Source organism: Sapajus apella, unplaced genomic scaffold (assembly GCF_009761245.1).
Source record: "Sapajus apella isolate SASKATOON/1434 unplaced genomic scaffold, GSC_monkey_1.0 scaffold173, whole genome shotgun sequence".
Lineage (NCBI taxonomy): Eukaryota > Metazoa > Chordata > Mammalia > Primates > Cebidae > Sapajus > Sapajus apella.
The window spans coordinates 1224476-1239232 of NW_022437113.1; the positions used below are offsets into that span (position 1 = coordinate 1224476).

General features: G+C 55.1%; 1 protein-coding gene across 5 annotated transcripts in view; it reads left to right on the forward strand.

The window, feature by feature from the left end:
* Positions 1–5768: 5768 nt before the first annotated feature.
* The window catches only part of JAK3 (Janus kinase 3), a 22064-nt gene continuing 13075 nt past the window's right edge, over positions 5769–14757 (forward strand). For 2 of the 5 annotated variants that reach the window (XR_004265340.1, XM_032267879.1), the window contains exons 1-10: positions 5769–5912; positions 9440–9636; positions 9974–10097; positions 10386–10497; positions 10703–10848; positions 11260–11554; positions 12085–12207; positions 12307–12464; positions 13185–13296; positions 13964–14150. Coding sequence is in view for 4 of the 5 variants with exons in the window: in XM_032267879.1 (XP_032123770.1) it covers positions 5797–5912; positions 9440–9636; positions 9974–10097; positions 10386–10497; positions 10703–10848; positions 11260–11554; positions 12085–12207; positions 12307–12464; positions 13185–13296; positions 13964–14150 (1570 nt within the window). In the remaining variant the exon portion in view is untranslated. Of the gene's footprint in view, positions 5913–9439; positions 9637–9973; positions 10268–10385; positions 10498–10702; positions 10849–11259; positions 11555–12084; positions 12208–12306; positions 12465–13184; positions 13297–13963; positions 14151–14757 lie in introns of those variants that run through there. The other 3 variants (XM_032267881.1, XM_032267882.1, XM_032267880.1) reach the window with 3 other exon arrangements.

Sequence of the window (14757 nt, forward strand, 5' to 3'; positions counted from 1 at the left end):
TGGGGAAGGGCACGGATTGTGATATGCTCACTGTTTGCTTCAAAGCTTTATCATTTTTATTTTTGGCTGGGCGCGGTGGCTCATGCCTGTAATCCCATCACTTTGGGAGGCTGAGGTGGGCGGATCACTTGAGGTCAGGAGTTTGAGACCAGCCTGGCCAACACTGTGAAACCCCATCTCTACTACAAATACAAAAATTAGCTGGGTGTGGTGACACACACCTGTAATCCCAGCTATTCAGGAGGCTGAGGCAGGAGAATCACCTGAACACGGGAGGTGGACATTGTAGTGAGTCGAGATCATGCTGCTGCATTGCAGCCTGGGCGATAGCATGAGGCTGTCCTAATTAAAACAAACAACAACAACAACAACAAAAATAGGTCAGGCGCGGTGGCTCAAGCCTGTAATCCCAGCATGCCGGGAGGCTGAGGTGGGCGGATCACCTGAGGTCAGGAGTTCAAGACCAGCCTGATCAATATGATGAAACCCCGTCTCTACTAAAAATACAAAAATTAGCCGGGCGTGGTGGTGCATGCCTATAATCCCAGCTACTTGGGAGACTGAGGCAGAATTACTTGAATCTGGGAGGCGGAGGTTGCAGTGAGCCGAGATTGAGGCTTTGCACTCCAGCCTGGGCAACAGAGAGAGACTCCTTCTCAAAAATAATAGTGATAATAAGCTTTATTATTTTTCTTTCTTTTACGTTTTGTCGGTGCCTGAGTGATGACGTGTCCCTGGTTTCCTAGTGACACAGCTGGCCTGGCAGCATTCCTCTGCCTACACCTCAGGCCGTGCAGGAATCTGACCTGGGCACGCTGGTATCGGGCCACCCTCTGCCTGGCATCACCATTCGGTGGGGCCCAGCCGAGGAGTTCCTGGTTGGCAGAGCAGCCCAAGGGCACCCCGTCCTCCCTGTCGTCTTTTCCCCAGGGACTTTGAAGGTGCCAGTTTGTTCATTCAGGACCCTGGGCAAAGCCACAGCTTGATCTCCTTCCCATGGTCTCCCTAATCTCAGTTACTGGCAACAGCGCCTTCCCAGGGCTGCATCCAAGACGCCCAAATCTGCCAAGATTTGGATTCTGACCTGAGGTCCTCTAAACACTGCAAAGCCACCCACTTGTATGCACTCCAGACCCCAGGTCCCTGGCCTTCTTTTTTTTTTTTTTTTTTTGAGCTGGAGTCTCGCTCTGTCACCCAGGCTGGAGGGCAGTATCGTGATCTCACCTCACTGCAACCTCCACCTCCCAGGTTCAAGGGATTCTCCTTCTTCAGCCTCCCAAGTGGCTGGGGTTACAGGGGTGCCCAACTACTGTTTGTATTTTTAGTAGAGACGGGGTTTCGCCATGTTGGCCAGGCTGGTCTTGAACTCCTGACCTCAGGTGATCCACGTGTCTCAGCCTCCCACAGTGATAGGATTACAGGCGTGAGCCACGGTGTCTGGCGTTTGTTTGTTTGTTTTTTGCGACAGAGTCTCACTGTCGCTCAGGCTGGAGTGCAGTGGCGTGATCTCAGCTCACTGCAACCTCCGCCTTCCGGGTTCAAGTGATTCTCCTGTCTCAGCCTCCTGAGTAGCTGGAATGACAGGAGCATGCCACCACACCTGGCTAATTTTTGTATTTTTTAGTAGAGATGGGTTTTCACCATGTTGGCCAGGCTGGCCTCGAACTCCTGACCTCAAGTTATCTGCTCGCCTTGGTCTCTCAAAATGCTGGGATTACAGCTGTGAGCCACCATGCATGCCTGCTTCACTGCACTCCTAATTTTCATTTGGCATGTGAAGCTCGGGACCTTTTTTTGAGTTGAAGAGCTGTTTGCCCTTCACTTCCTTTGACTTCTGGATTCATATCCGCCTACGTGGTTGGCATTTTCTTGCTGCTTTCTAGATGTTACTTACATAATGAGGATATTTCATCCATGAGTTGAACTTTGTTTCCAGTTACATTTTGATTTCATTCTATTCTTTCACTGTGTTTATGGACCTCGTGTCAGCAGAAAAATGTGGCTGTTTACATCACTGGCACACCCCAGTTTTCTTTGGCAAGTTCTGGGTTCTGTCCCCTGACCGTTTTTTTTTTTTTTTTTTTTTTTTTTTTTTGAGACAGAGTCTCACTGTGTTGCCTAGGCTGGAGTGCAGTGATACAATCTTGGCTCACCGCAACCTCTGCCTCCCGGGTTCAAATGATTCTCCTGCCTCAGCCTCCCGAGTAGCTGGGATTACAGGCACCCGCCACCACGCCCAACTATCTTTTTTTTTCTGTATTTTTAGTAGAGATGGGGTTTCACTGTGTTAGCCAGGATGGTCTCGATCTCCTGACCTCATGATCCTCTGGCCTCGGCCTCCCAAAGTGCTGGGATTACAGGCGTGAGCCACCGCACCTGGCCAGAACTTCCTTTTTTTAAAAAAAATTTTGTTTATTTATTTTTTGAGAGAGTCTCACTCTATCGCCCAGGCTGGAGTGCAATGGTGCGATCTCAACTCACTGCAACCTCTGCCTCCCGGGTTCAAGCGATTCTCCTGCCTCAGCCTCCCAAGTAGCTGGGATTACAGGTGCACGCCACCAAACCCAGCTGATTTTTGTGTCTTTAAAAGAGACGGGGTTTCACCATGTTCGCCAGGCTGATCTCGAACTCCTGACCTCAGGCGATCTGCTTGGCTCGGCTTCTCAAAGTGCTGGGATCACAGGCGTGAGCCGCCATGCCTGGCCCGGACTGCCTTACAGAAGCTTTCACATGTCCTTCTCTGGGGCTGAAGGTACCACTTTGGGCCTCACCCCAATAGCATCTTACTCATTCTCAAAACATTATAGAAACCGGGCCGGGCGCGGTGGCTCAAGCCTGTAATCCCAGCACTTTGGGAGGCCGAGGCGGGTGGATCACGAGGTCAAGAGATCGAGACCATCCTGGTCAACATGGTGAAATCCCGTCTCTACTAAAAATACAAAACATTAGCTGGGCATGGTGGTGCGTGCCTGTAATCCCAGCTACTCAGGAGGCTGAGGCAGGAGAATTGCCTGAACTCAGGAGGCGGAGGTTGCGGTGAGCCAAGATCGCGCCATTGCACTCCAGCCTGGGTAACAAGAGCAAAACTCCATCTCAAAAAAAAAAAAAAAAAAAAATTGTAGAAACCATCACACTAGAGGAAGCAGAGATGCAGAAACTCACTGTACCTCCCGGAGAACGGAGGCTTCAGTCTCTGGCCAGGGTTGGGACCATAAGTTTCCGTTACTGTCTGCTGAAGCCACCAGGAAGTGAGAGAAAAATGTACAGCTAAGTCTCTGCTTGACGTTTCCTGCTGCACGTCAGCTGTGGCTCCACTGAGCTGAGGACACAATCTATATCTCTTTCCCTTGACCCACGAGATCCCACCCGTGTCATCAAATGAGTCTCAGCTCCCTGTGTCCCTGACACCCTGCTCTTCTCAGGAACACTGAATTCACGCAGCTTCCTGGCCTTTGCCTGGGCTGTTCCCGTTGCCAGAACTCCCCACACCCCCACACTCTCAGGTCACTCTCTGGCTAGTCCCATTTGTTGCTGGATTTCAGTATCAAAGCCACCTCCTCTGGGAAGCCCTCCCAGACTTAGTCATCTCTCTTAGCAGCCTGGTCCCAGGGGCAACTGATATAATTATTGGGCAATAGTTTGTTTATTGCCATCTCCCCTACTGGACTGTCAGCTCCCCTGGGCAGGGACTGGGTTTGCTTTGTCCCCGATTCCCTGGACGAAGGCCGTGCCCAAGAAGGATCTCTGGGTGACTGAACAGTCAAAGTCAACAAAATACTTACCAAACCATTTTTGTACTAAGATTTGTGATTGTGTAAACAGAGATGAAGATGGCTTTTTTTTTTTTTTGAGACAAGGTTTCACTTCCATTGCCCCAGGCTGGAGTGCAGTGGCATGACCATGGCTCACTGCAGCCTCAACTTCCCAGGCTCAGGTGATCCTCCCACCTCAGCCTCGCCAGTGGCTGGGACTACAGGCACATGTCACCACACCCAGCTTCTTCTTATTATTATTACTATGTTTTTTGTAGAGAGGGGGTTTCACCATGTTGCCCAGGCTGGTCTCAAACACCTGGGTTCAAGCCATCCTCCTGCCTCAACCTCCCAAAGTGCTGGGATTACAGGTGTGAGCCACTGCGGCTGGCTACAACTTCTTAAATCTATTCCTTATTTATTGATTTAAATTTTGTTTTTGTTTTCGTTTTTGAGACAGAGTCTCACTCTATTGCTGACTGGAGCGCAGTGGCACAATCTCAGCTCACTGCAACCTCCATCTCCTGGGTTCCAGTGATTCTCCTGCCTCAGCCTCCTGAGTAGCTGGGACTACAGACACGTGCCACCATGCCCAGCTAATTTTTATACTGTTAGTAGAGATGGGGTTTCACCATGTTGGCTAGGCTGGTCTCGAACTCCTGGGCTCAAGCAATCTTCCCGCCTGGGCCTCCCAAAGTCCTGGGATTAAGATGTGAGCCACTGCACCTGGTCATGACTTCTTCAATCTATTCCTGAAGCTCTACCTCCAGGAGCTCCGATCTATTATCCCAAGAACGCTGGCCCAGGTTTTGAATGCTGCCTGGACCTTCTGCCTCTTCCATTTATTTATTTATTTATTTGAGACGGAGTCTTGCTCTGTCTCCCAGGCTGGAGGGCAGTGGTGCGATCTTGGCTCACTGCAACCTTCACCTCCCAGGTAGCGGGGATTACAGTTCTCCCGCCTCAGCCTCCTGAGTAGCTGGGATTATAGGCATCACCACGACTGCCTAATTTTCCTATTTTTAGTAAAGATGAGGTTTCACCATGTTGGCCAGGCTGGTCTCGAACTCCTGACTTCAAGTGATCCGCCTGCCTCGGCCTCCCAAAGTGCTTCAATTACAGGCATGTGCCACCATGCCCGGATAATTTTTGTATTTTTAGTAGAGACAGAGTTTCCCCAAGTTGGTCAGGCTGCTCTCAAACTCTTGACCTCAAGTGATTCGCCTACCTCAGCCTCCCCAGCCTCCCAAAGTGCTGGGATACAGGCATGAGCCACTGCACCCATGGTCTCCCTGAGTCTTAAGGAAGAAATACCTCAAAGAAGAACTTGACCTTCCTCTGGAACAACTTCCCTGCCTCCCTCCTGGGCAAATCCAGCCTGGTTTCCTTCCCTGGGTGCAAAATTAGTTCCAATGGGTGCCCGACTCACACATGCTACAGATGGGAAAACTGAGGCAACAAGGGCCGGGCTAGGGCCCCACTTAACAAGTGGGTCTGAGGCCGGGCGCCGTGGCTCAAGCCTGTAATCCCAGCACTTTGGGAGGCCGAGGCGGGTGGATCACGAGGTCAAGAGATCGAGACCATCCTGGTCAACACGGTGAAACCCCGTCTCTACTAAAACTACAAAAAATCAGCTGGGCATGGTGGCACGTGCCTGTAATCCCAGCTACTCAGGAGGCTGGGGCAGGAGAATTGCCTGAACCCAGGAGGCGGAGGTTGCGGTGAGCCGAGATCGCGCCATTGCACTCCAGCCTGGGTAACAAGAGCGAAACTCCGTCTCAAAAAAAAAAAAAACAAAACAAAAAACAAAAAAACAGAACAAAAAAAAAAAACAAAAAAAAAAAACAAGTGGGTCTGGAGTCGGCTGAGCCCCCCGCCCCCGTGTGACCCAGACCCTTCTCCGTGCTACCATCAGTTCCCTCGGCTCAGGGGTCCCCAGCAGCCTGTCTGAGCCGGGTGGCTGTTGCAGAGGCTTCCGGAACTTTCTACCCCTCCTTGGCTGCCTCCCCGCCCCCGTCTCCCACAGGGCCCTTACTTTCGGTAAATGACAGTGGCTCAGGAAACCAAGGGGCCCACACAGGAAGGAGCCGAGTGGGACTTTCCTCTCGCTGCCTCCCGGCTCTGCGCTCCCTTCGAACGCCCGGGATCCCTGCCTGCTAGGTAAGAGCTGGCGATGCCCCCGGGCTCTGCCCAGACCCTGGGGGAGGTCGGTGGTGGCTGGGGCTGGCGGGGCTGGCGCAGGGCGCTGCCAGGGCAGAGGCGAGCTCGCCTTCCGGGCCTCGGAGGAAAGCTGCCAGACAGGCATGAGCTGAGACGCGCATCCTCCAGGCGCTCCCTTCTCAGTTTCCACCAAGGTCCCCGAGCTGCCGCCTTGAGGACTCGGAGGAGTCACTGCGCATGCGCCATGGGCGGTGGGGGTCGGGGTTGGGGGAGGGACTGGGGGGCGGAGTTCCCAGCGCCGACCCCCCAAGCCTTCTTTGTCCAGACACAGGGTGCCTCACCATACCAGGATGCAGAATGTTGGGTATTATAAACAGGGGAGGCTGAGGCGGGAGGGTAGCTTGAGGTCAGGAGTTCAAGACCAGCCTGGGCAACAGAGCCAGACCCCGTTTCTACAAACATTTTTCAGAAACCAAAAAAAAAAAAAACCCATGGCGTTTTCTGGGCCCAAACATCACCTCTGACTTTTCCTTTTTTTTTTTTTCAATATTAAAAAATAATAATATTTTGTTAAAAAATGCTTTTTGGAGAAAGGGGTCTGTGTTGTCGGGGCTGGCCTCTAACCCCTGACCTCAGGCTATCCTCCCGCCTCAGCCCACCAAGTACCTGGGATTGCATTGGGGTGCCATTGCCACCGAAGCTTTATTTTAAACTTGATTGAGGCCGGGCGCAGTGGCTCACACCTGTAATCCCAGCACTTTGGGAGGCTGAAGCCAGCATATCACTGGAGGTCAGGAGTTTGAGACCAGCCTGCCCAACATGGTGAAACACCGTCTCTACTAAAAACACAAAAATTAGCCAGGCATGGTGGTGGCGTGCGCCCGAAATCCCAGCTACCTGGGAGGCTGAGGCAGGAGAATCACTTGAACCTGGGAGGTGGAGGTTGCAGTGAGCTGAGATCGCACCACTGCCCTCCAGCCTGGGCAACAGAGGGAGAATCTGTCAAAACAAACAAACAAACAAAACAAGTAACAACAACAAAAAAACACTTGATTGGCTGATGTCGAGGGTAAGATAAAGAGGACATGCTACGTGATTTTATTTCTATAAAGGGCAAAACGAGGCATCACAGTCTCTTCCATTAGAATCAGGATAGGATTTGTCTCTGGGAGACATGGGGCTCCTCCAAGGTTCCTGGACTAAGAATGTGCTCATTCTTCGTATGGGCATTGGTGACATCAAAGTGTCTCTTTGGTAAGGATTTTTTTTTTTTTTTTCTGAGATGGGGTCTCTCTCTGTCACCCAGGCTGTAGTGCAGTGGCGCGATCTCGGCCCACTGCAGTCTCCGCCTCCTGGGTTCAAGTGATTCTCCTGCCTCAGCCTCCCAAGTAGCTTGGATCACAGGCACGTGCCACCACGCTCAGCTAATTTTTTTGTATTTTTAGTAGAGACGGGGTTTTGCCATGTTGGCCAGGATGGTCTCGATCTCCCGACCTCGTGATCCGCCCGCCTCGGTCTCGCAAAGTGCTGGGCTTACAGGCATGAGCCACCGCGCCCAGCAGTAAGGTTCTTTCCCCTGCAAGACTTCCCTTCCCACGGTAACCACCACCACACACCACTGTGCCAATTGCCCTTCCTGTTTGGTTTAACAGGCATTTGTTGATTGCTTACCGGCACATCATCAGGAAGTGTATGAATTAATGCAGATTGAGTTGACACTTTAGGCCTGGATTGCGCTGAGCAAACCGCCTCACTGAGGCTGCTACGGAATCAGCCCATTTCACACCTACGAAAGCTGAGTCCTAGGGATCCTAGTCTTCCCGGTGTCTTAAACCTCATTTGGCCCCGCATATTTTCTCACGCCTGTAATTCCAGCACTTTGGGAGGCCAAGGCGGGTGGATCACCTGAGGTCAGGCGTTCCAGAGCATCCTAGTCAACACGGTGAAACCCCGTCTCTACTAAAAATACAAAAATTAGCCGGGTGTGGTGGTGCATGCCCTCTGTAATCCCAGCTTCTTGGGAGGCTGAGGCAGGAGAATCGCTTGAACCCAGGAGGCGGAGTGAGCTGAGATTGTGCCACTGCACTCCAGCCTGGGGACAGAGCCAGACTCCATCCCAAAACCAAAACCAAAAACCTCATTAATGCCCCCCCACCACAGCCCCAGAGTATTATTTCGGAACATCGTTTTGTATTTTTTTTTTTTTAAGAGAGAGATAAGGTCTTGCTCTGTTGCCCAGGCTGGAGTGCAGTAGTGTGATCACAGCTCAAGGTAGCCTCAACCTCCAGGGCTGAAGGCATCCTCCCGCCTCAGCCTCCCAAGTAGCTGGGACTATGGGAGTGTGCCACCATGCCCTGCTAAATGAGGTCCCAGATTCCTAGCCTTAGTGATCCACCCACCTCGGCCTCTCAAAGTGCTAGGATTACAAGGCTTTTTTTTCTTTTTGAGAGGAGCGCTCACTATATTGCCCAGTCTGGCTTCAAACTCCTGGTCTCAGCCGGGCGAGGTGGTTCATACCTGTAATCCAGCATTTTGGGAGGCTGAGGCAGATCACTTGAAGCCAGGAGTTCAAGACCAGCCTGGACAATATAGTGAAACACCGTCTCTGCTAAAAATACCAAAAAATTAGCTGGGCGTGGTGGCACACACCCGTAATGCCCCAGCTACTGGGGTGGCTGAGGCAGGAGAATCTCTTGAACCTGGGAGGCGGAGGTTGCAGTGAGCTGAGATTGCACCACTGCACTCCAGCCTGGGCGACAGCGCAAGACTATGTCTCAAAAAAACAAAAATCAAACTCCTGGTCTCAAGCTATCCTTCCTCCTTGGCCTCCCAAAGTGCTGGGGTACAGGCGTGAGCCACTGCGCCCAGTGGAACACAGGTTTTTGGTTTTTCTGTTTTTTTTCCCCCAACATTTTCTCGGATCTTCTTCATTCAGGTCAATTCGAGTGACCTGCTTTTTCTCCCCGATTCTTATCAGGGCACTTGAAGCCCCACCCTTTTCCCCAGCCCAGCTGGGGGCCCTGAGCGCTGAGGTTTCTCAGGGCAAGTGAGCAAGAGGGTGGGAGGTGTTGGGGGCTGGGAAGCAGGGGGCCAGTTTCCTCCTTGGCCCATCTCAAGAAGGCTTTCTTTCTCTCTCTCTCTTTTTTTTTTTTTGAGACAGAGTCTCACTCTGTTGTCCAGGCTAGAGTGCAGTGGCGCTATCTCAGCTCACTGCAACCTCTGCCTCCCATGTTCAAGTGATTCTCCTGCCTCAGCCTCCCAAGTAGCTGGGATTACAGGGATGCACCATCGCACCCGTCTAAGTTTTGTACTTTTGAGAGACAGGGTTTCGCCATGTTGGCCAGGCTGGTCTCAAACTCCTGACGTCAAGTGATCCCCACCCCGCCCTTCACCTCGGCCTCCAAAATGCTGTGATTACAGGCGTGGGTCACCGCACCCGGCCTCCAGCACGCCTTTCCATGCTCCCCCTACCCCACAAGTCCAGTCCCCTCTGGCCAGGACTGAGGGGCTGCCTCCCTGTGCCTCAGGCAAGCTGCACTCATGGCACCTCCAAACGAAGAGACGCCCCTGATCCCTCAGCGTTCCTGCAGCCTCTTGTCCACGGAAGCTGGTGCCCTGCATGTGCTGCTGCCTGCTAGGGGCCCAGGGCCCCCCCAGCGCATATCTTTCTCCTATGGGGACCACTTGGCTGAGGACCTGTGCGTGCAGGCTGCCAAGGCCAGCGGTGAGTGCATCCCTAGAAGATGGGGCCAGAGGGAAGGATAGGGCTGTGTGGAGCCAAGATTGGGAGCTGGAATAGATGCCTACAGAAATCAGCATTGGAGCTGGGGCTTTGAGGGATGAGTAGGAGTTTGGCAATGGAGAAGGATGTGAAGGGTGGGCCTTTGAGGCAGAGGGAATGGTCCGTGCAAAAACTGAAAGGTGTGACCCGCACATGAAGGGGACAGCTGGTCATCCCTTGTGGCAGGGAAGGGATCTGGACGGTCGGGTATGAGCCTGGCACTCCTGCAGGGCACAGGCGAGGTGACTCGGGAGAGTGCTGATGGAACCACCTTCTGTAGGCATCCTGCCTGTGTACCACTCCCTCTTTGCACTGGCCACCGAGGACCTGTCCTGCTGGTTCCCCCCAAACCACATCTTCTCTGTGGAGGATACCACCACCCATGTCCTGAGCTACAGGATTCGGTAGGAAGTGCGCCCCCAAACCCCAGGGATTGTACAATGTTATCTCCTTGCGTTTCGAGGTGCCCACACCCCCGTCCCAGGGAGGGGACATGATCACTACCCATTTCTCAGATGAGGAAGCAGACCAGAGATGGTGGGTCACTTGCCCAAGGTCACACAGCAAGTTAAAGGTACAAACTGGGCTTTGTGAGGCCTCTGTAGAATCTGCCCCCCACCACCTCCACCATACCGTCACTCCTACTGAGGCTAGGTTTCATTTTCAACCCAGGGTTCTTTCCCCCCTCACAGCTTTTACTTTCCCAATTGGTGTGGGCTGGAGAAGTGCCACCGCTTCGGACTGCGAAAGGATTTGGCCAGCGCTGTCCTTGACCTGCCAGTCCTGGAGCACCTCTTTGCCCAGGTAGGACTCTGCCTGGGGTTTGGCCCAGGGGTTGGGTGTCCAAGGGGCAACATCAAGGCTGGCTTGCAATTGGGTTGGACCTCGTCTGACCCTCCCTGTGGCAGTCCAGGAGTGCGGGTCTGCCCAGGATTGGGGGTTCAGCAGGTTAACATCAGGGCTTGAAGCTGGGTGGCCTCAGCTAATGCTCCCTGTGGGGTGTCCCCAGCACCGCAGTGACCTGGTGAGTGGACGCCTCCCTGTGGGCCTCAGCCTCAAGGAGCAGGGTGAGTGTCTCAGCCTGGCCGTGCTGGACCTGGCCCGGATGGCGAGAGAGCAGGCCCAGCGGCCAGGAGAACTGCTGAAGACTGTCAGGTGAGAGCCACCAGGCTGTGGGGACCGCCTCTGCTTGGGAGTGAGCAACGTGGGCTCCATCCGGTGCCAGGCTCCCACCATGCAGCTCCCTGCAATCTTTCAGGGTGTTCCTATGACCCAGGCCCTCCCATGAACCCAGCCCTCCCCACCCCCAGGCTCCAGCTGGACAGACACCTGACCTTCCCCAGCTAAAAGGCGTGTGGGGTCCCTGTCCAACCTGTAGGTGCCAGTGGCCCTTCCCTACTCTGAGGTCCAGTCCCCATACCTGCCCCTGAATGAGAGTCTCTATGTGCCTCGTGCCCCAACTGGGGCCGCACCCCAGCCCCTGGGCTAAAGCCTGGGTTTGTGTGTGTCCCCGCGGGGACCCCTCCCCACGCTAAGGGCCGGCTCCCTCCCCTCCAACCTCCGCAGCTACAAGGCCTGCCTACCCCCCAGCCTGCGCGACCTGATCCAAGGCCTGAGCTTCGTGACGCGGAGGCGTATTCGGAGGACCGTGCGCAGGGCCCTGCGCCGCGTGGCCTCCTGCCAGGCCGACAGGCAGTCGCTCATGGCCAAGTACATCATGGACCTGGAGCGGCTGAATCCGACCGGGGCCGCCGAGACCTTCCACGTGGGCCTCCCCGGGGGCCCTAATGGCCAGGACGGGCTGGGGCTGCTCCGCGTGGCAGGTGACCGCGGCCTCGCCTGGAGCCCTGGAGGACAGGAGGTGAGGGCGGACCCCGCTGGGCGGGGCCAACGGGGGCGGGGCTCGGTGGGGGCCGCAGAGTGGGCGGGGATGTGGGGCGGTGCCAAAGCGAAAGCGTCGGGGAAGTGGGCGAGGCTTAAGGAGGGGCGGGGCTTAGGCAGGGAGGAGACGACGGGAGTGGGAGGGGCAAGCGAGTGAAGGGTGGGGCTGAGCGACGCGGGAATGAAAATGGGAGGGGCTGGGGGGGGGGGGGGGGGGGGGGGCGCGGGAACCAGGGAGTGGGGCTCCGAGAGCTGGGAGGCTGCGAAGGGGGGCAGAGATCGAGGAGCAGGGCACTGGCAGAGAGAAGGAGGCGGGGATTGGCAGGGGGTGGGTGGGAGATGTTGGGGGATGGGCAGGGGAGGGGTGGGGCTGACAGGAGGGGGCGGGGTTTGGCCGGGTTGAGTGGGAAAGGGGTAGAGAAGGAGATAGCGTGGCTGGGTGTTCCGGCTCGTGGGCGTGGGCTGGTGGGGTACGGCAGGGTCCCACCTCTATCCTTCCCTCCTTCCCAGGACCTCCAGCCCTTCTGCGACTTTCCAGAAATCGTAGACGTTAGCATCAAGCAGGCCCCGCGCGCTGGCCCGGCCGGGGAGCACCGTCTGGTAACTGTCACCAGGACAGACAATCAGATTTTGGTGGGTGCAGGCTCCCCTCCCCTCCGGCCTTACCCCGAGGGCGGGACCGGCACCCTCAGGTTGCAGAGGGCTCCGACGCTCGTCCCTCGTCCCTCGCAGGAGGCCGAGTTCCCGGGGCTGCCCGCGGCGCTGTCCTTTGTGGCGCTCGTGGACGGCTACTTCCGGCTGACCACGGACTCCCAGCACTTCTTCTGCAACGAGGTGGCACCGCCGAGGCTGCTGGAGGAGGTGGCCGAGCAGTGCCACGGCCCCATCACGTAAGGCCCTGCCCTCCATTCCCACCTCCGCGGCCGCGCAGGGCCCCTCCCCTTCTTGCCTGAGCGTCCTCACCTTCCAGGAGCCCCGGACAGGGGCCAGGTGCCCACGCCAGACGTGCTGCACAGTCAGCCTCGGTGAAGCTGGAGCCTCCTTCTGCTCTGCGGGGCGACCACTACTCTCTCTCAGACCCCAGGGCCATTTCCTGGAGACGGACAAGTCACCCACCTTCACCTACAGGCTCTTGTTTAATCTCCTAGGAAGGGCGGGCATAGTGCCGCAGGCCTGCAATCCCAGCGCTTTGAGGGGTCAAGGCGGGAAGATTGTTGAACTCAGGAGTCGGAGGCCAGTCTAGGCAAAAGAGAGACCCCAGCATTACAAAAAAAATGAAAAAAAAAAAAAAAAAAAGCTGGGTGTGGTGGTTGGCCTGAAGTCCCAGCGACCCTGGAGGCTGAGGCAGGAGGGTCACTTGAGCCCAGCAGTTGGAGGCTGCAGTGAGCTGAGATTGCACTCCAGCCTGGGGAACCGAGCAAGACCCTGCCTTTATTTTTTTAAAAAAATCTCCCAGGAAGAGGCAAAGACTTATGGCTGATTTGATAAATGGGAGGAGGGTGCCACCTGGCAAAGATCCCAGGGCTACAGAAGTACTAAATTTGAACCCAGGTCTCTGTCTTCTCCTGTCTCTGACTCTCCTTCCCCTTCCCTCCCACCTTTCCCCACAGTCTGGACTTTGCCATCAACAAGCTTAAGACTGGGGGCTCACTTCCTGGCTCCTATGTTCTCCGCCGCAGCCCCCAGGACTTTGACAGCTTCCTCCTCACTGTTTGCGTTCAGGTCGGTCTACTGCTAGGGTGGGTAGTGGAGGGCTTCCTGGAGGAGGTGACCCTTGAATTGAGATCTAAAAAATCAGTTGGCATTTGGTTCCTGAAGAATGGGAGGGAAAAGTCTCCCCCAGTGAAGAGAACAGCAATATGCAAAGGTCTAGAGACTTCAGTGAGTTTGTGGTGCTTTAGGAAGAAGGACTGAGGCTGGGCATGGTGGCTCATACCTGTAATCCCAGCACTTTGGGAAGGCCAAGGTGGGTACCTCATCTGAGGTCAGGAGTTCAAGACCACCCTGACCAGCGTGGTGAAACCCCATCTCTACTACAAATACAAAAATTAGCTGGGTGTGGTGGTGCAGGCCTGTAATCCCAGGTACTTGGGAGGCTGAGGCAGGAGAATCACTTGAACCTGGGAGATGAAGATTGCAGTGAGCAGAGATTGCACCACTGCACTCCAGCCTGGGGCAACAGAGTGAGACTCTATCAAAGAAAGAAGGAAAGAAAGAAAGAGAGAGAGAAAGGAAGGAAGGAAGGAAGGAAAGAGATGAAGGAAAGAAAAAAGGAAGAAAGAAAGGAAGGGAGGGAGGGGAGAAGGAAAGAGAGAAAGGAAGGAAGGAAGAGAGAAGGAGGGAGAATGCCACCCACTCGCACTCAGGGAGCACCCGCTCTTCTCTGCAGACCCCCCTCGGTCCTGATTATAAGGGTTGCCTCATCCGGCGCAGCCCCACAGGATCCTTTGTTCTGGTTGGCCTTGGCCAACCCTACAGCAGTCTTCGAGAGCTCCTGGCAACCTGCTGGGATGGAGGGCTGCACGTAGATGGGGTCCCAGTGACCCTCACCTCCTGCTGTATCCCCAGACCCAAAGGTGAGCCCTCTCCTCCCCTGAAATGAGCGGCTGATCTGGGACGCTGGCTTTCTATGTCTGTGACAGCTCCTGTGTGGGTGGCAAGTGGCAGGAACTGCGGGTCAAGGTGGATCAGGGAAGAAAAGGTGATTTATTGGCTCAGCAGTTAGAGATAAATAACCTTCAGGTCTGGCTTGATCTAGGTGTAGCTAGATTTGAGCTGTGTCATCTGCACCTAGTCTCTCTCCATCTCCCAGTTCTTCCTCCGGGTGAATTTCACTCTTAGACAAACCCCTCTGATGGGACAACTCTGAGATGCGAGTTCTTCAGTCTCCCAGAATCTCTAGTAGAACTGAGCCTTGGTTGTTCACATTGTCCACAGTACTACCTGCTCAGGGAAGCCCCTGCAGGGCTCCTCCCTTCCCCGTCTCTCCTCCCAAAGCCCTATGGGGACTTTCTGGATCCCCTGCCCTCCCTCCCCCCCCCCTCCCCCCCCCCCCCCCCCCCTCCTCTCCCCTCCCCTCCCCTCCCCTCCTCTCCCTTCCCTTCCCCTCCCCTCCTCTCCCTTCCCCTCCCCTCCCCTCCTCTCCCTTCCCCTCCCCTCCCCTCCTCTCCCTTCCCCTCCCCT